Source organism: Notolepis coatsorum (genome assembly GCF_963971535.1).
Source record: "Notolepis coatsorum genome assembly, chromosome: 4".
Taxonomy (NCBI): domain Eukaryota; kingdom Metazoa; phylum Chordata; class Actinopteri; order Aulopiformes; family Paralepididae; genus Notolepis; species Notolepis coatsorum.
The window spans coordinates 107,080,268-107,104,909 of NC_140168.1; the positions used below are offsets into that span (position 1 = coordinate 107,080,268).

General features: G+C 46.0%; 1 protein-coding gene across 1 annotated transcript; it reads left to right on the forward strand.

Moving 5' to 3' along the window:
* Positions 1 to 5,838: 5,838 nt before the first annotated feature.
* LOC311226648 (transmembrane protein 238-like) lies at positions 5,839 to 13,703 on the forward strand (the record flags this gene model as incomplete). The annotated part of the gene is made up of 3 exons (XM_084312065.1): positions 5,839 to 5,989; positions 11,402 to 11,571; positions 13,597 to 13,703. The coding sequence occupies 2 exons, from the start codon at positions 5,839 to 5,841 to the stop codon at positions 11,563 to 11,565; spliced, it is 315 nt and encodes a 104-aa protein (XP_084168191.1). The 3' UTR covers positions 11,566 to 11,571; positions 13,597 to 13,703.
* Positions 13,704 to 24,642: the final 10,939 nt, after the last annotated feature.

Here is a 24,642-nt window from a genome sequence, read left to right on the forward strand (position 1 = left end):
CAGGGTACGGGAGAGCAGAATAGGAGTAGCGGACATATCGGATCACAGTGCCATATATCTGACAGTAGATCTAGAAGGGAGACGGAGGAACACGATCTAGAGACTAAATGTAGGAATATTAAATAACAAGGGGGTGGTGAGTCAGATCAAGGAGGAGATAGCCAGGTATAAGGAAGAAAATGACAACGGGGCGGTAGATCCGAACATTCTATGAGACACACTGAAGGTGGTGATAAGGGGGACATTGATGGAGAAGACAGCAATGCTGAAGAAGGCCAGAATGGAGACATATCACAACCTGATAGGGAAGCTGAAGAAGCTAGAGGGGAGACACCAGATATCAAAAGAACAGGAAACGCTCGGAGAAATCAAAGAAGTAAAGGCCAGGATAAATAGGGAATTATTGACGGAAATAGAAAAGAAAGCGAGGTTCATGAAACAAACATACTATGAAGGGGGACCAAAAGCGACCAGACTGTTGGCTAGGAGAATTAGGACGCAACAGAAGTTGAACACGATACACACAATAAGGGATACAAAGACTAATGAAATATTGAGAGACCCAGCTGAAATAGAGAGGACATTTAGAGAATACTATGAGAAACTATACACACAGCCAAAAGCAGCGGGAGAAGAGGAAATAGAAGCATATCTGGAGAAGCTAGAGTTACCATCGATAGGGAAAGAACAGAATGAAGAATTAAATAAAATAATTACGGAACGAGAACTGGAAGAGGCAATTAGTAGAGCTAAAAACAACAAATCTCCGGGGAGCGACGGATTCCCATCGGAATTCTACAAGACATTTAGAACGGAATTAGCACCCATGTTAGGGGCGGCGTTCAGACACACGATGGAAGAGGAAAAAATGCCCCCCTCGTGGAAGGAAGCCATAATCACCACGATACCGAAGGAAGGGAAGGATCGAGAATTATGTAGTAGTTTCAGACCTGTGTCCATACTCAACGTGGATTACAAGATGTATACATCGATAATATCAAAGAGATTTGAGACGTTTATGCCAGACATTATAGATGAAGATCAAACTGGATTTATTAAAGGGAGACAGACACAGGACAACGTGAGAAAGACATTACACATAGTAGAGGAGATACAAAAACAAGGTGGTAGCGCGGTACTGATTAGCCTAGATGCAGAAAAAGCATTCGACAGTGTGAGTTGGACATTTTTATATAAAACATTGATGAGGTTCGGACTGAACGGGAGGGCGATGAAGATGATCAAGGCGCTATATCAAGAACCGACAGCGAGGGTTAAGGTGAATGGCAGCTTGACGGATAGAATCAGATTAGAGAGGGCTACCAGACAGGGATGTTGTCTCTCACCGACGCTCTTCGCCGTTTTCATAGAACCACTGGCACAACTGATCAGACAGACCGAGGACATTAAGGGAGTAAGGATAAAGGGAACGGAATATAAACTAGGCCTATTTGCGGGATCTACTGAAGGAATATGGCCACTACTCAGGATACAAACTAAACATGACAAAGACACAGATCTTAGCATGGAACTATACCCCAACGACGGAAATTAGGGAACAGTACGGGATAAGATGGGACATGGACAAGATTAAATACTTAGGGGTGAACATCACGAGATGGGTGGAGAAACTGTTTGAGGCGAACTATACACAGATAAATCAGAACATCAAGAGAGACTTAGAGAGATGGACAGTAATGCCCTTGGACTTCAATTCAAGAATAGAGGTCATTAAAATGAACATACTATCAAGGTTACTGTACCTATTCCAGTCACTACCGATACAAATACCACAGAATCAATTCAGGGAGTGGGACAGACTGATATTGAGGTTCATATGGGCGGGGAGAAGACCACGGGTCAGATATAAAACACTACAACTACCAAAGGAAGAGGGAGGGATGGCAGTACCCAGCCTACAAGATTATTACTATGCAGCACAACTGAGAGCAGTGACGTGCTGGTGTAACGACAGATATGAGGCAAGATGGAAAGACATTGAAAAAGAAGGGGAGGGATACAAGGTACAAGCTCTGGTGGGAGATAGGGAACTATTTAAAGAAAAAGAGGGACTATTAGATCCAATCACCAAATGCACCTTGACCATATGGAACAGAGTAGTAAAAACACACAAATTGGAGAAGCAGTCAGGGGTTCTGAGATGGGTAGCACATGACAAGAGATTCAAACCAGGGAGGTTAGACCATGGATTCAGAAGGTGGGAGAGGGGGGGGGGGCAACAGCGATATGCAAAATGATAGAGAAGGGGGAAATGCAGACACTACAAAAATTAAAGGAGAAATTTGGACTAGAAAACAGGGACCACTTCAGATATCTACAGGTTAGAGACTACTACAACAAAGAAATAAGGGGGGCCAAAGACGAAGAACAGAATGGAATAATAAAGATGATAGTATGGGCATACGAAGGGGGGCAAGGAAGAGTAATATCAGCAATATACCGGGCTATAATGAACAGCAAGAGACACACGACCGATTACATAAGGGAGAAATGGGAGAGAGAGCTAGAGATATAAATAACAGGGAAGGAATGGGGGAACATATGCGAGGTGCAACATTCAACAACAGGATCGAGGATATGGAAAGAGTTTGGATGGAAAAACATAATCAGATTCTTTATAACCCCAGAGCTGAAGGGAAAATATGCACCAACACAAAGAGCATGCTGGAGGATGTGTTGGAAGGAGGGGGCAAATCACACGCACATATTCTGGGGATGTCAGAAGCTGAAGGGGTATTGGGAGGGGAGGGTATAGGGGAGGCAATGATCAGAATATTAGGATACGGGTTACCACAAACAGGACTGGTGCTTTACTTAGGAGACCTGACACATGAGGGAATACAAGGGGGGGACAAATATTTAATAAAGATAATGTTGATAGCGGCCAGAAAAGCAATAACGAGACTGTGGTACAAGGAAGACCCACCGACAATAGCACAATGGGTATGAATAGTGGAAGAGATACAGGATATGGAGAGGATAACACACATGCTGAGGTTACATGAAGAGAAATTTGGAGAAAGATGGGGAAAGTGGGAGGATTACAAGGGGAACGAAAACGACATCACAGAGGAAGAACCAAATACACCACAAGAGGGCGAAGGGTAAAGGAGGAAAGAGGTTCAAAGAGGGTCTCTGAACCCATGTCACACACTTAATGTTTTCTAATTTTATTTTGGTTTAAGGTATGACAACTGTTTTATGTTTTTTATTTGCTTAAGTCAGTATTTTTAATTTTTCGTCTTTTGGGTATTAAAAATTTTCTTTATTATTTATGTCTGTTTAATAGTGTTGTTGAGGTTATTGTATATGTCGTGTTGTTTGTCTATAAATGTTAAAAATTTAAGTTTAAAAAAAAAAAAGTTCTAATAACTTTGCTAATTCATTTATATATATATTAAACAATGTTGGGCTTAAATTGCACCCCTGGCGAACTCCGTGACCCTGGGTGAAGAAATTTGTTCTTTTATTGCCAATTCTAACAGCACATCTGTTTTTTGTGTACATGGATTTGATCAAGTCATATGTATTTCCTCCAACACCACTTTCTAGAATTTTGAAGAAAAGACCTTTGTGCCAAATTGAATCAAAAGCTTTTTCAAAATCGACAAAGCAGGAATATATTTAGTTTTTGTTCTGTTTTTTATGTGAATGTCAATTAGGGTTTTAAGAGTGTATATATGGTCAGAGGTACGATAATTTGGTAAGAATCCGATTTGGCTTTTACTTAGAACGCTGTGTTCTGTAAGGAATTCTATGAGTCTGGTGTTGATGATACTACATAGAAGTTTGCCCAAATTACTCGTCACACAGATACCCCTATAGTTTTTTGGGTCATGTTTATCTCCACTCTTGAAAATTGGGGTTATGAGTCCTTCATTCCAGACATCAGGAAAATAGCCTAAATTTAGTGTCAAATTGAATAATTTTAAAATAGCCAATTGGAATTTTTCAGAGCTGTGTTTAATCATTTCATTTAATATGCCATCTGTACCACAGGCCTTTCTATCTTTAAGGCACTGGAGTTTTGATTTCAGCTCTTGTTCTGTGATTGGGAAGTCTAGAGGGTTTTGATGATCCTTTATGATATTTTCCCATTTTTGTAATTTTTCACATATCTGGCTGGTTTCCGTTTTTGTATTCAGGGGTACAGTTGTAAAGAGTGATGTGAAGTGGTTTGTCCAAATATCCCCATCTTGGATAGCCATTTCTTCCGGCTTATCTTTATTTAATGAGTTCCAGTGGTCCCAGAAGGAGTTAGAGCTTAGAGAGTCCTCTATTTTGCACAATTGTTTATTTACGTGATTGTTCCTTTTAATTCTGATGGTCTTTTTGTAGTGTTTCAATTATTCACAGTATTGGAGGCGTAAGGTGTCATTTTGTGGGTTTATGTGTTTCTGGTTTGATATTCTTAGCTGTGTTCTAAGAGCTTTACATTCTTTGTCAAACCAGTGGTCCTTTTTAGTTTTTCTCTGTTTGTTACCTGATAATTTTAATTTGGACTTTATTGCAGTTCTTTCAAAAATATAATTTATGTGTTCTACAGCTAGGTTGACTCCTTCAACACTGTTAGAGTATGGCATGGCTAGGAACGTATCTAACAGTGATTGTGTCTCATCACTGGCGATGGCTCTCTGGTAGTCCTGCATGCTGTTCTGGGACCATCTGTAGTATTTGGGGATGTTGTGTAGTTTACTGGGCTGTGTAGGGGGATTTTTGAGAGACTCAGTTCTTTTCATGTATGCAGTGATCTGACTGTGGTCGGAGAGTGGGGTCAGGGGTTTGACTGTGAATGAACTGAAGGATACTGGATCCAGATCTGTTATCATGTAATCTACTGTGCTGCTGCCAAGGGATGAGCAGTAAGTGTACCTTCCTTGTGAGTCCCCTCTCACACGCCCATTGACAAGGTAGAGACTCAGTCCTCTACACAGCTGTAATAAATCCTTCCCATTTTTGTTTATGGAAGTGTCATGGTTATTTCTAGGGGACGGGTTTACATGGTTGTATATGGTGTGGTCAGATATGAAATTGTCTCCATGTGTACTGGTGAAATCAGGGTGGGTTCCCGTTCGGGCATTGAAGTCACCGCAAACAAGCACATGACCTTGACTTTGAGAAGAAGGTGATTTAAGTGTTGATCTTTGTCCTATTGGATCTATGTATATTCATGTTGCCTTTGTGAAGTTATCTCTTCCTTCTGTTTAGTTCTTCCATTAAAAGTTGAATATTCTTTAGGGGCTCATCTTAGCTGAGCTTCTCTGCTGCTTCTCTCTCTGTCTCTCTCTCTCTCTCCAGGTCTACATGGGTCTGTGTGACGGTCTCTCTCTCTCTCTCCCTCTCTCTCTCTCTCTCTCTCTCTCTCTCTCTCTCTCTCTCTCTCTCTTTCTCTCTCTCTCTCTCTCTCTCTCTCTCTCTCTCTCTCTCTCTCTCTCTCTCTCTCTCTCTCTCTCTCTCTCTCTCTCTCTCTCTCTCTCTCTCTCTGTCTCTCTCTCTCTCTCCAGGTCTACATGGGTCTGTGTGACGGTCTCTCTCTCTCTCTCTCTCTCTCTCTCTCTCTCTCTCTCTCCTCTCTCTCTCTCTCTCTCTCTCTCTCTCTCTCTCTCTCTCTCTCTCTCTCTCTCTCTCTCTCTCTCTCTCTCTCTCTCTCTCTCTCTCTCTCTCTCTCTCTCTCTCTCTCTCTCTCTCTCTCTCTCTCCAGGTCTACATGGGTCTGTGTGACGGTCTCTCTCTCTCTCTCTCTCTCTCTCTCTCTCTCTCTCTCTCTCTCTCTCTCTCTCTCTCTCTCTCTCTCTCTCTCTCTCTCTCCAGGTCTACATGGGTCTGTGTGACGGTCTGTCTCGCTGTAAGCTGGCGTTGGCTTTCGCGGTGCTGATGGATCTGCTGGGTGGTGCCGCCCTGCTGGTGGGAGTCTTTGCCCCCCTGGAGATCAAAGGGCGAGACTTTGGAGACCTGCTGGTCTACACGGGTACGTAGACTTTGGACTTCCACTGAGCTCATTCAGTACCTTCTTGAGATCACGTGTACAAAAAATCTAAGCAAATGAATAAAGGGAAGACAATTACACAGCAGGTTTTGTAGATACAGTACTGAATTCTGCCATCCGGACACATGCAATTTGAAATATGATTATAGAATATCAAGCCTAGGGCGGCCGGGTAGCGCAGCAGACGAAGCATCTGTCTACCACCGCAGAGACACTGGTATCGAATCCGGCTGTCAGCGGTGCCTCCGGCTTGGTCGGCCGTCATACTGACACAATTGGCAGAGTCAGCGGGAGGGAAGCCGGTGGATGGTAATCTGGTCGTTGTAAACGGCGACTCCTACAGGTCGGTCAGGGCGCCTGCACAGCGAGGAAGGGATCTGGGTGAGGTAGTGTGCCCTCCCACACTCACCCAACGAGAGTCCTCACTGGCAGGTGAAAAGAGGCTGCTGGCTGTCTCCTATGTATCGGAGGAAGCATGTGATAGACTTCAGGGCTCCCTAGACCGGCAAGTAGGGCGCAAATGCGCGCAACGACCAGGAAGGGGAGGGGGGAATTGGCATAACGACTAAATTGGGATGGGAGGAAAATACAAGAAAAATAGGAGGAGAAAAGGTGGATTAAAAAAAAATATATATATATCAGGCCTATAAATGACCTTATTATGGCCAAGTCGCACATCTATGGATCGGGCCAAATCTCCCCTTTCCAATGGCAGAGTTCAATCTGGATTTATTATCACCAGGTTCCCCTGACAGGGCGGCAAAAACCGTGAATGAAATCTACTCTAAGTACAGTTACTTTTTTATAATTCACAGAAAGGTAGAGAAACTAACTGCGTTCTGTTTTATGGCAAATTATGACGTTTAGGTTTGTTCTAGCCGTGAGATATGAATCATATGATCAGAAAATAAAGAGGGAAATAAAACTGAAAAAGAAGTCTGTTGATTGACAGGGGCTGGTGTGAGCTGGGAAGTGTAGTTTTTTTTATTCGAACGCCCTGGGTCTCTTCTCTCAAAAGACTACACTCAAGTTACGTTGCGCCAAATCCTTGCATCAATCCTCGCCTTTTTCAAGTTCAAGTTCAAGTTCAAGTTCTTTAATAGTTGTCATACAGAAGTACAGAATACTTTCATACAAAATGCTTCTTACTGTTACGCTCCAGAGACTGTGCTAGACAAGATAGTATCAAATAACATAATAACATAATATAGCATGAATTTAGAAGAAGAAAATGAGGTCACAGTGTTCGGTATAGACATATGTACAATGTTCTGAGTTACCATATAATATACAATACACAATACTATGCAGTGTACTAATGTACAGTACTATCTAGTGCAAAGCAGAAATGGGATGAGGTACAATTTTAGGTACAATTTACAGTAAGGTGTACGAGTTGTAGTGCAATCCTTCATCCATAAATATAAAGTGTGGGGAGTGGGTGCTACAGTGTGTTTGTTTAAAGTGGGTGTGTGCTATAAGTGTGTGGAGTGGGTGCTACAGTGTGTTTGTTTAAAGTGAGTGTGTGCGTGTGGATGTGTGTGCTATGTGCGTTTGGTGGTTGTTGTTGTGTAGTGTTCATTCATTGTTCGTTTAGCAGCCTGATGGCCTGGGGATAGAAGCTTCTTCTGAGTCTTTCTGTGCTCGCCTTGAGACTCCTGTATCGCTTGCCTGACGGCAGCAGTTCAAAGAGGCAGTTGTTCGGGTGACTGGAGTCTTTAATGATTCTCTTAGCCTTGCCCTTGCAACGCTTGTAGTAAATGTTCTGGAGGGTGGGGAGCCCCCCTCCAATTGTGCGTTCGGCTGAACGTGTCACTCTTTGTAGTCTGCTTTGGTCTTGTGCAGTGCTATTCCCAAACCAGGAGGTGATGTTGCCGGTCAAGATGCTCTCTATTGTACATGAGTAGAAGTTCTTAAGGATCTTCTGGCTGACTTGGAACTTCCTTAGGCGCCTGAGGAAGTAGAGGCGTTGTCGTGCCTTCTTCACAACACTGTTAATGTGTGTGGTCCATGTCAAGTCCTCGGATATGTAGGCTCCGAGGTACTTAAAGCTGTTGACTCTCTCAACCGGTGCCCCGTCGATGCTGAGGGGGCTGTAGTCCTTGACCCCCGACCTCCTGAAGTCCACAATCATCTCCTTTGTTTTGCTGACGTTCAGGGAGAGGCTGTTTTCCTGGCACCATCCCGCCAGGACCTTGACCTCTTCCAGGTAGGCCCTCTCGTCGTTGGCAGAGATCAGGCCCACCACCACTGTGTCGTCAGCAAATTTGACGATTGTATTGCTACTCCGCTGAGCCACACAGTCGTGTGTGTACAGGGAGTAGAGGAGGGGACTCAGAACACAGCCCTGGGGGGCCCCTATGTTGAGGGTGATGGATGAGGAGGTGCAGTTGCCTGCTCTCACCACCTGGGGTCTGCCAGTCAGGAAGTCCAAGACCCACTGGCAGAGGTCATAGCCCAAGCCCAGGTCCCTGAGCTTGGCTATGAGTATGGAGGGGACTATGGTATTGAATGCCGAGCTGTAGTCGATGAATAGCATTCTCACATAGTTCCCCTGCCTCTTGTCCAGGTGTGATGCTGCTGTGTGCAGCACATGGGATATGGCGTCCTCCGTGGACCTGTTGGGGCGGTATGCAAATTGCAGGGGGTCCATGTTGATGGGGAGGGAGGAGCAGATGTAGCCCTTTACTAGCTTCTCGAAGCACTTCATGGCTATGGAGGTGAGAGCTACAGGGCGGTAGTCGTTGAGGCAAGCAGGCTTGGATTTTTTGGGTACAGGGATAATAGTGGACTTCTTCAGGCAGGTGGGGATGACAGCCTGTTCTAAGGACAGGTTAAATATGTCAGTGAATACTGGGGCCAGTTGGTCGGCACAGACTTTTAGGACGCGGCCGGGGATGCCGTCTGGACCTGCTGCCTTCCTGATATTCACTTTTTTAAAGGTCCGCCTCACCTCATGCTCTGTTACCCTGAACACTGCGCCTCCATCAGCAGCCGACCCCCCCCCCCCCATTGCCGAGGCTTGTGAGCTGGTGTTGTTATTACCAGCATCAAACCTCGCATAGAAGGTATTGAGGTCATTTGCTAAGGAGATGTCACTGTTCAGTTTGAGGGAGGCGCCTTTGTAGTCTGTCATCGTTTTGAGCCCCTGCCACATAGCTCTAGAGTCAGCTTGTTCAAACTGGAGTTCAATTTTATCCCTGTAGCGTCGTTTGGCCTCTGACACAGTCCTCCTTACGTTGTATCGCGCCACCTTGTGGTCATTCATGTTGCCTGCCTCTAGGCCGTCGTTGTATGCTTTGGTGCGCTCTCTCAGAGCTTCACGGACGGATTTGTCTACCCAGGGTTTTTGATTTGGGTAAACTTTCATTTTGGTAGTGGGGATTGTTTCTTTCACCCTAGTACAAACATAGTCCAGCACTGTCTCCGTGTAGGCATTAATGTTATCTGTGTCGCGGAACACATTCCAGTCTGTGTTGTGAAACACTGACCGGATCGTATCCTCTGACGTCACATCCCATTTCTGCACCTCTCGCGAGACTACGGGAGTACTTTTAATTCTCTGTCTGTACTTCGGTGTAAGAAAAATTGATGCGTGATCTGACTTACCGAAGCCACTATCAGAATGAGCCTTGTAGCCACCTTTAAATTGCGTGTAACAGTGATCTAGGATGTTACCGCCTCTGGTGTTGCAAGTCACATGCTGATAGAAGTCGGGCAATACCTTTCTCAGATTGGCGCTATTGAAATCTCCCAGAACTAAAATGGCGGCGTTAACATTCGCCTCTTGGATTCTATTTACCTCGTCGTGTAGTCTGGAGAGCGCAACCTTGTTGCTGGCTTCAGCTTGCGGTGGAATATACACTCCGACCAGGACGATCGCCGTTAACTCCCTCGGGAGGAAGAAAGGACGACACTTGATGGTTATATATTCCAGTTCTGGGGAGCAGTGGTTGGATAGTTCCTTCACGTTAGTTGGGTCACTCCAATTTTTGTTCAACATGAAGGCAATACCTCCTCCACGTTGTTTACCGGATTCTGCTGTTCTATCCTTGCGGTGAATGAAGAAATGATCGGCCGGTTGGATGGCGTGGTCTGGGACTTCTGCCGCCAGCCACGTCTCGATGAAGCAGAGAACGTTACAGTCCCTAACGTCTCTCTGGAATTGAATCCTTGCTCGGATGTCGTCTAGTTTATTGTCTATTGATTGTACATTGGCTAGCAATATACTGGGTAGTGGTGTCCTGTGCCGCCTGGTTCTCAGCCTGTTACGGACTCCAGCTCTCTTTCCTCGCCGTCTGGGTCCTTTGTCCCTGGGGGCGAGATCCGGTCCTGATGTCCTCAAGATCTGAACGGGCCATTGTTGCGGTTCAGAGAGCTGATCCAGAAAGTAATCCAGTCGGTAAGTTTCCCGTAATCCAATGTCTATTAGTGACTGACGGTCATACACATTAAATGCACCTACTGTTGGTACAGACAAAACTCTTAAAACTATAAATATTAACAAAAGTATGCACAGTCTCGACGGAGCGCACAGACAGGCAGCCGGACGTAGCGGCGCCATCTTTCTTGATGCCCTGAGATTTCTATAACTCTTAATTCACTAACACTTAAAACCATTGGTAAACAAACGTAGTGCTGAAAAATATACACGTTGACTGCTGTTTTGACAGGATTAGGGTCTTTACTCTTGGCTACATTTGAGGGGGAAAAACGCAACATTAATTCATACATTCTGTATAGGGATGCACCGATCCGACTTTTTCAGTCACGATACCGATACCTGGCTTTGGGTATCGGCCAATACCGATACCGATCCGATACCCATTGTCCAATTTTCTTTCTCAAAAAGTAAAAAACTAAAAGAATTTATCCACGTTTTCTTTATTTTTTATATTAAAATATATTTTGTTTTTAAGAATTGTAAAGGATCACAAGTGTGTTTTTGATTTATTGTAAACAAAGACAGAAAATAAACTTCATTCATTCAATTAATAAACTGTATGCCTCACTGTCACTGTGTGGAAGAGACTGGGATCATTCTTTTGTGCAAGGCAACATCAGGCTTGACTTAAAACATTACTTTCCTAACTTAGTGAAACTACATGTAACAAATTAATTAACACATAGATATAAATGTACTGAATGGTTATTTCTTATTTTATTTATTATATAAAATAAAATAAATCCGATTTTCTTTTTTTTTACCGATACCCGATCCAGCTATTTGACTGATATTCTGTAGTAGGGATGCACCGAATGGGAAATTCTTGGCCGAAACCGAAAATAGGAAACAGTTGGCCGAAAGGCCGAATATGATTAATATAAATATATATAAATATATCTATATATATAATGTATTTAATTTATTTATTTAATACTGCTGTGGTCCAGGTGCCCTGTTCGTCCTCATGTCCCTGTGGGGCTGGGTCCTCTGGTACAGTGGGAACATCGAGGGCCTCACGTCCCGCAAGGAGGTGGGACACATCGGCAGCGCCGTGGACAGACTGGCCCGCAACCTCAGCCGCAAGATACGCACCTACAGGGGGCGCCACTGATCCTGGGTAGGTACAGCCGCAAGATACGCACCTACAGGGGGCGCCACTGATCCTGGGTAGGTACAGCCGCAAGATACGCACCTACAGGGGGCGCCACTGATCCTGGGTAAGTACAGCCGCAAGATACGCACCTACAGGGGGCGCCACTGATCCTGGGTAGGTACAGGATATAGTAGGTGATGATTACCTCCTAACCATTCCTTTTTTTTTTTTTTTTTTTTGGTCTTTTTCCCCCTCCATTTTCCGCCGATTTTCTCCCATCCCAATGTTAGTCGTATGCCAATTCCCAGTCCCTTCCTGGTCGCTGCGCACTTACCCCCCACAGTCAGATCATCTGGGAGAGTGGAGGCTACCACGTGCTTCCTCCGACACACGTCCAGCCAATCACCGCTTCTTTTCACCTGGCAGCGCGGATTCTCATTGAGAGGGCGTAGCGTGTGGGAGGACCACACTATCCCCCTCACGTCCAATCCGCGCTTAGCAGGCGCCCCGACCGAACTGTAGGAGTCGCTGTTTACAACGACCCGGACCCACCCCGCCAGCTTCTCCCACCCTCTGATACAGCCAATTGTATCAGTGCAGACGGCCAGCCAAGCTGGTGACAACCCCGGAGCTGTGAGCTGGATTCGAACAGGCAAATCCAGCTCAGCTCCGGGGCTGGTGACGAACGCAATCTCCGCTCGGCCACCTAACCGCCACCTCCTAACCATTCCTAATGATTACCTGATTACCTCCTAACCATTCATAATGATTACCTGGTTACCTCCTAACCATTCCTAATGATTACCTCCTAATGATTACCTCCTAATGATTACCTCCTAACTATTCCTAATGATTACCTGATTACCTCCTAACCATTCCTAATGATGACCTCCTAACCATTATTTTATGACTGCATCACCTACAGATGCATTTAGCCACATATTTCTTTATTTTATGTTAATGTTAACACATTCGGCGCCAAACCCGAGATAAGTCGTGTTAACCCGCCGTGCGTTGGACGCCAGACCCGCGATATCTTGGGTTTTGGTCGTTTTTTCTTTTATTCAATATTTGTATTCATTATTCATCCACTGACCTCTGTGTTGCCATAGGAAAGGATTTTGAGATTGCCAAAGTGTAATACCGGCCGCATCCTGCCAGATGGCAGTGTCGCCCACCCTTTTTGATCAGCGTCTGTAGTGTTCAACACGAATGCCGTTACTGGCCATCAAAGCATAATACATTTGATTTGGAAATAGTAGCGTGTCCAGGCAAGAAACGCCAACGCTTATAGTAGAATACACGTAGCGCCCTGTAACTCAGCGTTTCAGAAATTATCCCGGATCACTCCTAAACTATACTTATATTCACCACGGGATAACGTGGCACATACGCATGAAAAAATCTCTTTTTTGCATGTTCAACGGAAGAAAGTCACTGTCAAATGACTATAGTATTGTCTCCATAGCTATAATATTGATATAGCTCTGCAAACATGGTGACGCACGGTGAAAATATGTTATGGAAACGTGGCACGTTAGCCACAAGGGCCAGACTAATCCCTGGTGCTGAATGTGTTAAAATAAACACAAACGGACTTCATTTACACTTTGACTTGATGAAATGTTACACAATATGAATCACTATTTAGCTCCATTCTGTCGCTGATTAAATAGGCCTTCTGTCTCCTAAATGATCAAATACTGGATATCTTTGTTATCATTTGTAGTATATTGAAAGATAAGAGAAACCATATTATCCCAGCAGGGGTGTATTACCGTATTATCCCAGCAGGGGTGTAATACCGTATTATCCCAGCAGGGGTGTAATACCTTATTATCCCAGCAGGGGTGTAATTGTGTGTATAATATAGAATCAAACCCCGCCCTCTTTTCTTGATCCTCCAATCACAAACATTGCTTCCCTCGGACAAACTTGGGGAAGCAACAGTTGTTGATTGGAGGATCAAGAAAAGAGGGCAGGGTTTGTGATAGGTGATGTTTAAATGAGTGGACTCTGTATTTAGGATCTTCTTCTGTTTCCTGTTAGAGCCAGACACTGGAGCGGAACACTTCCTGGACCGATGTCTCCCTCAACGCTCTCCATTCATAATGCATCCATCATTCATCTGTCAGTATTAATATCCTCAGACTACAACGCTACTAAAATACCCTCGGCCTAAACATCCATGTTTGCAAACTTGGACTGTGAAAAAAGAAGATTTCAACTATGATATTATTGTATGATATTATTCTCATATAGTTGATATTATGTTACATAGTAACACTGCTGAGTTTTTTTTTTTTTAATCTTTTATGTGCATGATTTTAGATGTACTTGTTTTAATACAAGGAGTATCTTTAATAAAGTTTTTTTTCACAAATTGGTGGCCACAGATATCTTTGGATGACTTTAATCAAACCTGGGGCGACAGCAGCTCAGGGGGTAGAGGAGGTCAAGTTTCAAGTGTGTTTATTATTTGTCACAACAAAATACAGAATACTTTATGATGAAATGCTTGTTTCTGTATGAGCCCCTGAGAGTGTGCTACATACAGTAAAGAGAAGGTAAGTAATCAAGAAGTAAGTGAAGGAATGTTCAGTCAATATACAATATACAATACAGAGTAAAATGAGTAACAGTGAGGTACAATGCAGAAATGAGATGAGGTACAAAACTTAGGTTAGGGTGCAAATGAGGTATGAATGTAGTGCAAATGTCTTTAATAATAGATAAATATAAAGTGTCTAAAGTGAGTGGTGTCTGATCCAGTGAATGCGTGGCAGAGAGCCCAGGTTCAGGGCGATGGTTCTGGTTGTCGTTCCAGCTTTGAAGGAGATGCAGATTTGCGCAGCTGCCTTCAGAGTCTTCATGTGATGGAAATGAGTCAGAAGGATTACGACAACACCTGGGTCTCCAGTGTGCCCCCTCCCCAGATGTTTGGAGGGCGTGGAGTAGGGTTGGGCATCGTTTGGATTTGAACGATTCCGGTTCCGGTTCCGATTCTCCATTTCGATTCCTGTTCTAGCCGATTCTCGGTTCCGATTCTTTGAGGTGCAGGTCAAAACAGGTCACAGCTTATTTCGCAGGACATTTTTCTTTTTTCTTTTTATCTTACATTTTTTTCATACTATTCACATTGTCAGTTGACTTGACACAGTTTAATTTGGTTGCTGTACTGTAACTAGGGTATTAACCCTTTATTTGCCACCGATTATTCTGATCTTATACCACTGTCTGCCAGCTCTATTTGTCTATGGAGATATTCCCCTTCTTTGCAGGTCTATAACTTTTTAAATTGTATTGCTAAATTGACATTACTATGGCCCCCTTCAGCGTCAAGTATCTATAGTTTAGGATGTACGTTATACTTTTTCATTCACATATTCATACTAAAATACTGTCTAAAGTATAAATATGTTTTTATCGTTTTCTGCAGCATTCTGCAGAACGTGATTTATAGCCACAAATACATAAATTAGATCATCAGATGTAGTTTTATACCGATTGATGTCATATAAAAAATTTCAATTCTAGAAGGTCATGCCTCACCATCTGCTGGTGACCGGAGGGGGGGGGGGGGTTATAAGTCCGTGGCCGACGTTAAATCATATATGTAGTATGTTGATATGTTGATCGGAGCAGTTTATAGGGTTAATAATAATTAAATACGCTGAAACTTACCGTAGCCTCCTCGGACCGTTGGGTGAAGAAATTTCACGATTATGGGATGTTGATATATGCGATCCATTTCCAGGTTGTATAATGCTATATGCGTCCAAATCATGTTGTTTATCGAGTTATTTGCAACGGATCGCTATCTAGTGTGTCGAGCTCGAGTCCCGCGAGCGTTAGCGAGTGCCCGGACCGAATATGGATGAGCACCACTTCCGGCGCGTCACTTCCTGTTTGGGCGATCCGCCGATCCGCCACCAGATGGCGCTCTTGAACCGTTGGAGAGTTGAGAGGAGATCAACAGGAGATCTCAAGTCTCAATGGGTAAAATATGATTGACATGACAGATTTTTTAAATATTGATATCAAAGACACCTTACGGCGTCATTGGCAGATTGCGCATGGCGAGCAATGACGTGTAAACTCGTCCTTGGCGAAGAAAGGGTTTTAATTAACAAAGTAAAACAAAATTATTATTATTATTTTTTTTTTTAAGAATCGAAATGCAAATATGTTACTTCCGGTTACAGAACCGGACGTTAGGAACCGGTTCCTATTAGAACCGGTTCTCTGTGCCCAACCCTCGCGTGGAGGAGATGTACTATAGGACGCGAGTGTCCGCTTCCTCGTGGTTGCATTGATCCATTAGTCGGGGACTGTTTCCAACATGGTGGACTTGATCACCTGCACTCTTAAAAAAAATTATTTTTACGGGACTTTCAATGTATTATTTTACAGATTACTTTTGTTTTTCTACTTTAAGTGTAAATGCCATAGAAATACAGTAAATGCCATAAAAATACAGTAAATAACCATTAATACAAAAATTAACCATTAAATAAAGGTTGTAATCTGTAAATTGATTTAATAAGAAATGATCTTTTTTTTACAGGATTATTCCAGTGCTTAATTGTCTTGAATGTTAAATTACATGTAAAACACCTAGAATATACATCATTTTACTGTATGTGAAAATAAGGCAACTTTCTGTTTTTTTTGCTGTTAAACTTTAAATGTAATGTTAAATAATGTTAAAAAAGAGAATAATATAATTAAAAAACAGTAAAAACCTTCAGTTATTCTACAGGTAATTCTTTTTAAATACATGTATTTGCTTAATTGTGTTGAATGTAAAATTACATTGAATTGTATGTAAAAACACATAATATACTCATCATTTTACTGTATCTGAAAATAAGGCAACTTTCAGTATTTAAAAAAATTACGATCAAACTCCTTCAATAAAGTGACAGAACTTAAAGTTCACCAGTGAAACACTGTTATTTCACAGGTTTTTCCTACATTTACGATGAAACACCTTCAATTACGTGACATAACTTAAGTTCAGCAGTGAAACACTGTTATTTTACAGGTTTCCCCATAATTATTACAATCAAACTCCTTCAATTAAGTGACAGAACCTCGTTCAGCAGTGAAACGCTGTTATTTGGCAGGTTTTTCCTACATTTACGATGAAACACCTTCAATTAAGTGACATAACTTAAGTTCAGCAGTGAAACACTGTTATTTGACAGTTTTTTCCTAAATTATTACAATCAAACTCCTTCAATAAAGTGACAGAACTTAAAGTTCAGCAGTGAAACACTGTTATTTCACAGGTTTTTCCTACATTTACGATGAAACACCTTCAATTAAGTGACAGAACTTAAAGTTCAGCAGTGAAACACTGTTATTTTACAGGTTTTCCCATAATTATTACAATCAAACTCCTTCAATTAAGTGACAGAACTTAAAGTTCAGCAGTGAAACACTGTTATTTTACAGGTTTTTCCTACATTTACGATGAAACACCTTCAATTAAGTGACAGCACTTAAAGTTCAGCAGTGAAACACTGTTATTTGACAGTTTTTTCCTAAATTATTAGCTAGCCTAGCTTAGCACAAGGGCTGGAAGCAGTAGGGACCAGCTAGCCTAGCTTAGCATAAGGACTGGAAGCAGTAGGGAGCAACTAGCCTAGCTTAGCACAAGGATTGGAAGCAGTAGGGAGCAGCTAGCCTAGCTTAGCACAAGGACTGGAAGCAGTAGGGACCAGCTAGCCAGCCTAGCTTAGCACAAGGACTGGAAGCAGTAGGGAGCAGCTAGCCTAGCTTAGCACAAGGGCTGGAAGCAGTAGGGACCAACTAGCCTAGCTTAGCACAAGGAATGGAAGCAGTAGGGAGCAGCTAGCCTAGCTTAGCACAAAGGCTGGAAGCAGTAGGGACCAGCTAGCCTACCTAGCTTAGCACAAGGACTGGAAGCAGTAAGGAGCAGCTAGCCTATAGCTTAGCACAAGGGCTGGAAGCAGTAGGGACCAGCTAGCCTACCTAGCTTAGCACAAGGACTGGAAGCAGTAGGGAGCAACTAGCCTAGCTTAGCACAAGGACTGGAAGCAGTAGGAAGCAGCCAGCCTAGCTTAGCACAAGAGCTGGATGCAGTAGGGACCAGCTAGCCTAGCTTAGCACACGGGCTGGAAGCAGTAGGGACCAGCTAGCCTAGCTTAGCACAGGGGCTGGAAGCAGTAGGGAGCAGCTAGCCTAGCTTAGCATGAGGGCTGGAAGTAGTAGGGACCAGCTAGCCTAGCTTAGCACAAGGACTGGAAGCAGTAGGGAGCAACTAGCCTAGCTTAGCACAAGGACTGGAAGCAGTAGGGACCAGCTAGCCTAGCTTAGCACAAGGACTGGAAGCAGTAGGGAGCAACTAGCCTAGCTTAGCACAAGGAATGGAAGCAGTAGGGAGCAGCTAGCCTAGCTTAGCACAAGGGCTGGAAGCAGTAGGGACCAGCTAGCCTACCTAGCTTAGCACAAGGACTGGAAGCAGTAAGGAGCAGCTAGCCTATAGCTTAGCACAAGGGCTGGAAGCAGTAGGGACCAGCTAGCCTACCTAGCTTAGCACAAGGACTGGAAGCAGTAGGGAGCAACTAGCCTAGATTAGCACAAGGACTGGAAGCAGTAGGAAGCAGCTAGCCTAGCTTTGCACAAGAGCTGGATGCAGTAGGGACCAGCTAGCCTAGCTTAGCACAAGGGCTGGAAGCAGTAGGGACCAGCTAGCCTAGCTTAGCACAAGGACTGGAAGCAGTAGGGAGCAACTAGCCTAGTTTAGCACAAGGACTGGAAGCAGTAGGGAGCAGCTAGCCTATAGCTTAGCACAAGGGCTGGAAGCAGTAGGGACCAGCTAGCCTACCTAGCTTAGCACGAGGACTGGAAGCAGTAGGGAGCAACTAGCCTAGCTTAGCACAAGGACTGGAAGCAGTAGGAAGCAGCTAGCCTAGCTTAGCACAAGAGCTGGATGCAGTAGGGAGCAGCTAGCCTAGCTTAGCACAAGAGCTGGATGCAGTAGGGAGCAACTAGCCTAGCTTAGCACAAGAGCTGGAAGCAGTAGGAAGCAGCTAGCCTAGCTTAGCACAAGGACTGGAAGCAGTAGGGAGCAACTAGCCTAGCTTAGCACAAGGACTGGAAGCAGTAGGAAGCAGCTAGCCTAGCTTAGCACAAGAGCTGGATGCAGTAAGGACCAGCTAGCCTAGCTTAGCACAAGGGCTGGAAGCAGTAGGGACCAGCTAGCCTAGCTTAGCACAAGGACTGGAAGCAGTAGGGAGCAACTAGCCTAGTTTAGCACAAGGACTGGAAGCAGTAGGGAGCAGCTAGCCTATAGCTTAGCACAAGGGCTGGAAGCAGTAGGGACCAGCTAGCCTACCTAGCTTAGCACAAGGACTGGAAGCAGTAGGGAGCAACTAGCCTAGCTTAGCACAAGGACTGGAAGCAGTAGGAAGCAGCTAGCCTAGCTTAGCACAAGAGCTGGATGCAGTAGGGACCAGCTAGCCTAGCTTAGCACAAGGGCTGGAAGCAGTAGGGAGCAACTAGCCTAGCTTAGCACAAGGACTGGAAGCAGTAGGGACCAGCTAGCCTAGCTTAGCACAAGGACTGGAAGCAGTAGGGAGCAACTAGCCTAGCTTAGCACAAGGAATGGAAGCAGTAGGGAGCAGCTAGCCTAGCTTAGCACAAGGGCTGGAAGCAGTAGGGACCAGCTAGCCTACCTAGCTTAGCACAAGGACTGGAAGCAGTAAGGAGCAGCTAGCCTATAGCTTAGCACAAGGGCTGGAAGCAGTAGGGACCAGCTAGCCTACCTAGCTTAGCACGAGGACTGGAAGCAGTAGGGAGCAACTAGCCTAGCTTAGCACAAGGACTGGAAGCAGTAGGAAGCAGCTAGCCTAGCTTAGCACAAGAGCTGGATGCAGTAGGGACCAGCTAGCCTAGCTTAGCACAAGGGCTGGAAGCAGTAGGGACCAGCTAGCCTAGCTTAGCACAAGGACTGGAAGCAGTAGGGAGCAACTAGCCTAGTTTAGCACAAGGACTGGAAGCAGTAGGGAGCAGCTAGCCTATAGCTTAGCACAAGGGCTGGAAGCAGTAGGGACCAGCTAGCCTACCTAGCTTAGCACAAGGACTGGAAGCAGTAGGGAGCAACTAGCCTAGCTTAGCACAAGGACTGGAAGCAGTAGGAAGCAGCTAGCCTAGCTTAGCACAAGAGCTGGATGCAGTAGGGACCAGCTAGCCTAGCTTAGCACAAGGGCTGGAAGCACTAGGGACCAGCTAGCCTAGCTTAGCACAAGGACTGGAAGCAGTAGGGAGCAACTAGCCTAGTTTAGCACAAGGACTGGAAGCAGTAGGGAGCAGCTAGCCTAGCTTAGCACAAGGGATGGAAGCGGTAGGGACCAGCTAGCCTACCTAGCTTAGCACAAGGACTGGAAGCAGTAGGGAGCAGCTAGCCTAGCTTAGCACAAGGGCTGGAAGCAGTAGGGACCAGCTAGCCTAGCCTAGCACAAGGACTGGAAGCAGTGGGGAGCAACTAGCCTAGCTTAGCACAAGGACTGGAAGCAGTAGGGACCAGCTAGCCTAGCTTAGCATAAGGACTGGAAGCAGTAGGGAGCAACTAGCCTAGCTTAGCACAAGGATTGGAAGCAGTAGGGAGCAGCTAGCCTAGCTTAGCAGAAGGACTGGAAGCAGTAGGGACCAGCTAGCCAGCCTAGCTTAGCACAAGGACTGGAAGCAGTAGGGAGCAGCTAGCCTAGCTTAGCACAAGGGCTGGAAGCAGTAGGGAGCAGCTAGCCTAGCTTAGCATGAGGGCTGGAAGCAGTAGGGACCAGCTAGCCTAGCTTAGCACAAGGACTGGAAGCAGTAGGGAGCAACTAGACTAGCTTAGCACAAGGACTGGAAGCAGTAGGGAGCAGCTAGCCTAGCTTAGCACAAGGGCTGGAAGCAGTAGGGACCAGCTAGCCTACCTAGCTTAGCACAAGGACTGGAAGCAGTAGGGAGCAACTAGCCTAGCTTAGCACAAGGAATGGAAGCAGTAGGGAGCAGCTAGCCTAGCTTAGCACAAGGACTGGAAGCAGTAGGGAACAACTAGCCTAGCTTAGCACAAGGAATGGAAGCAGTAGGGAGCAGCTAGCCTAGCTTAGCACAAGGGCTGGAAGCAGTAGGGACCAGCTAGCCTACCTAGCTTAGCACAAGGACTGGAAGCAGTAAGGAGCAGCTAGCCTATAGCTTAGCACAAGGGCTGGAAGCAGTAGGGACCAGCTAGCCTACCTAGCTTAGCACAAGGACTGGAAGCAGTAGGGAGCAACTAGCCTAGCTTAGCACAAGGACTGGAAGCAGTAGGAAGCAGCTAGCCTAGCTTAGCACAAGAGCTGGATGCAGTAGGGACCAGCTAGCCTAGCTTAGCACAAGGGCTGGAAGCAGTAGGGACCAGCTAGCCTAGCTTAGCACAAGGACTGGAAGCAGTAGGGAGCAACTAGCCTAGCTTAGCACAAGGACTGGAAGCAGTAGGGAGCAGCTAGCCTAGCTTAGCATGAGGGCTGGAAGCAGTAGAAACCAGCTAGCCTAGCTTAGCACAAGGACTGGAAGCAGTAGGGAGCAACTAGCCTAGCTTAGCACAAGGACTGGGAGCAGTAGGGACCAGCTAGCCTAGCTTAGCACAAGGACTGGAAGCAGTAGGGAGCAACTAGCCTAGCTTAGCACAAGGAATGGAAGCAGTAGGGAGCAGCTAGCATAGCTTAGCACAAGGGCTCGAAGCAGTAGGGACCAGCTAGCCTACCTAGCTTAGCACAAGGACTGGAAGCAGTAAGGAGCAGCTAGCCTATAGCTTAGCACAAGGACTGGAAGCAGTAGGGAGCAACTAGCCTAGCTTAGCACAAGGACTGGAAGCAGTAGGAAGCAGCTAGCCTAGCTTAGCACAAGAGCTGGATGCAGTAGGGACCAGCGAGCCTAGCTTAGCACAAGGGCTGGAAGCAGTAGGGACCAGCTAGCCTACCTAGCTTAGCACAAGGACTGGAAGCAGTAGGGAGCAACTAGCCTAGCTTAGCACAAGGACTGGAAGCAGTAGGGACCAGCTAGCCTAGCTTAGCACAAGGACTGGAAGCAATAGGGAGCAACTAGCCTAGCTTAGCACAAGGAATGGAAGCAGTAGGGAGCAGCTAGCCTAGCTTAGCACAAGGGCTGGAAGCAGTAGAGACCAGCTAGCCTACCTAGCTTAGCACAAGGACTGGAAGCAGTAAGGAGCAGCTAGCCTATAGCTTAGCACAAGGACTGGAAGCAGTAGGGAGCAACTAGCCTAGCTTAGCACAAGGACTGGAAGCAGTAGAAAGCAGCTAGCCTAGCTTAGCACAAGAGCTGGATGCAGTAGGGACCAGCTAGCCTAGCTTAGCACAAGGGCTGGAAGCAGTAGGGACCAGCTAGCCTACCTAGCTTAGCACAAGGACTGGACTAGCGTCGACTAAAGACTCACTTCTTCAACCATTATCTGAAATGATAAAAAAAAAAAAAAAAAAAAAAAAATCTAACCCTGACTAACCTTACACTTGTCCTAATAAACTAACCTACACTGTAACACGCAACACTTGATGAACATTGTTACTCAGCTGATAGAGTTGTACCCTTCTTGCTGTCTTGTCGTACAGAACTTGTAAGTCGCTTTGGATAAAAGCGTCAGCTAAATGACTAAATGTAAATGTAAAATGTAAGGACTGGAAGCAGTAGGGAGCAACTAGCCTAGCTTAGCACAAGGACTGGAAGCAGTAGGAAGCAGCTAGCCTAGCTTAGCACAAGAGCTGGATGCAGTAGGGACCAGCTAGCCTAGCTTAGCACAAGGGCTGGAAGCAGTAGGGACCAGCTAGCCTACCTAGCTTAGCACAAGGACTGGAAGCAGTAGGGAGCAACTAGCCTAGCTTAGCACAAGGACTGGAAGCAGTAGGAAGCAGCTAGCCTAGCTTAGCACAAGCGCTGGATGCAGTAGGGACCAGCTAGCCTAGCTTAGCACAAGGGCTGGAAGCAGTAGGGACCAGCTAGCCTAGCTTAGCACAAGGGCTGGAAGCAGTAGGGACCAGCTAGCCTAGCTTAGCACAAGGACTGGAAGCAGTAGGGAGCAACTAGCCTAGCTTAGCACAAGGAATGGAAGCAGTAGGGAGCAGCTAGCCTAGCTTAGCACAAGGGCTGGAAGCAGTAGGGACCAGCTAGCCTACCTAGCTTAGCACAAGGACTGGAAGCAGTAAGGAGCAGCTAGCCTATAGCTTAGCACAAGGGCTGGAAGCAGTAGGGACCAGCTAGCCTACCTAGCTTAGCACAAGGACTGGAAGCAGTAGGGAGCAACTAGCCTAGCTTAGCACAAGGACTGGAAGCAGTAGGAAGCAGCTAGCCTAGCTTAGCACAAGAGCTGGATGCAGTAGGGACCAGCTAGCCTAGCTTAGCACAAGGGCTGGAAGCAGTATGGACCAGCTAGCCTAGCTTAGCACAAGGACTGGAAGCAGTAGGGAGCAACTAGCCTAGCTTAGCACAAGGACTGGAAGCAGTAGGGAGCAGCTAGCCTAGCTTAGCATGAGGGCTGGAAGCAGTAGGGACCAGCTAGCCTAGCTTAGCACAAGGACTGGAAGCAGTAGGGAGCAACTAGCCTAGCTTAGCACAAGGACTGGAAGCAGTAGGGACCAGCTAGCCTAGCTTAGCACAAGGACTGGAAGCAGTAGGGAGCAACTAGCCTAGCTTAGCACAAGGAATGGAAGCAGTAGGGAGCAGCTAGCATAGCTTAGCACAAGGGCTGGAAGCAGTAGGGACCAGCTAGCCTACCTAGCTTAGCATAAGGACTGGAAGCAGTAAGGAGCAGCTAGCCTATAGCTTAGCACAAGGACTGGAAGCAGTAGGGAGCAACTAGCCTAACTTAGCACAAGGACTGGAAGCAGTAGGACGCAGCTAGCCTAGCTTAGCACAAGAGCTGGATGCAGTAGGGACCAGCTAGCCTAGCTTAGCACAAGGGCTGGAAGCAGTAGAGACCAGCTAGCCTACCTAGCTTAGCACAAGGACTGGAAGCAGTAGGGAGCAACTAGCCTAGCTTAGCACAAGGACTGGAAGCAGTAGGGACCAGCTAGCCTAGCTTAGCACAAGGACTGGAAGCAGTAGGGAGCAACTAGCCTAGCTTAGCACAAGGAATGGAAGCAGTAGGGAGCAGCTAGCCTAGCTTAGCACAAGGGCTGGAAGCAGTAGGGACCAGCTAGCCTACCTAGCTTAGCACAAGGACTGGAAGCAGTAAGGAGCAGCTAGCCTATAGCTTAGCACAAGGACTGGAAGCAGTAGGGAGCAACTAGCCTAGCTTAGCACAAGGACTGGAAGCAGTAGGAAGCAGCTAGCCTAGCTTAGCACAAGAGCTGGATGCAGTAGGGACCAGCTAGCCTAGCTTAGCACAAGGGCTGGAAGCAGTAGGGACCAGCTAGCCTACCTAGCTTAGCACAAGGACTGGAAGCAGTAGGGAGCAACTAGCCTAGCTTAGCACAAGGACTGGAAGCAGTAGGAAGCAGCTAGCCTAGCTTAGCACAAGAGCTGGATGCAGTAGGGACCAGCTAGCCTAGCTTAGCACAAGGGCTGGAAGCAGTAGGGACCAGCTAGCCTACCTAGCTTAGCACAAGGACTGGAAGCAGTAGGGAGCAACTAGCCTAGCTTAGCACAAGGACTGGAAGCAGTAGGAAGCAGCTAGCCTAGCTTAGCACAAGCGCTGGATGCAGTAGGGACCAGCTAGCCTAGCTTAGCACAAGGGCTGGAAGCAGTAGGGACCAGCTAGCCTAGCTTAGCACAAGGACTGGAAGCAGTAGGGAGCAACTAGCCTAGTTTAGCACAAGGACTGGAAGCAGTAGGGAGCAGCTAGCCTAGCTTAGCACAAGGGCTGGAAGCGGTAGGGACCAGCTAGCCTACCTAGCTTAGCACAAGGACTGGAAGCAGTAGGGAGCAGCTAGCCTAGCTTAGCACAAGGGCTGGAAGCAGTAGGGACCAGCTAGCCTAGCTTAGCACAAGGACTGGAAGCAGTGGGGAGCAACTAGCCTAGCTTAGCACAAGGACTGGAAGCAGTAGGGACCAGCTAGCCTAGCTTAGCATAAGGACTGGAAACAGTAG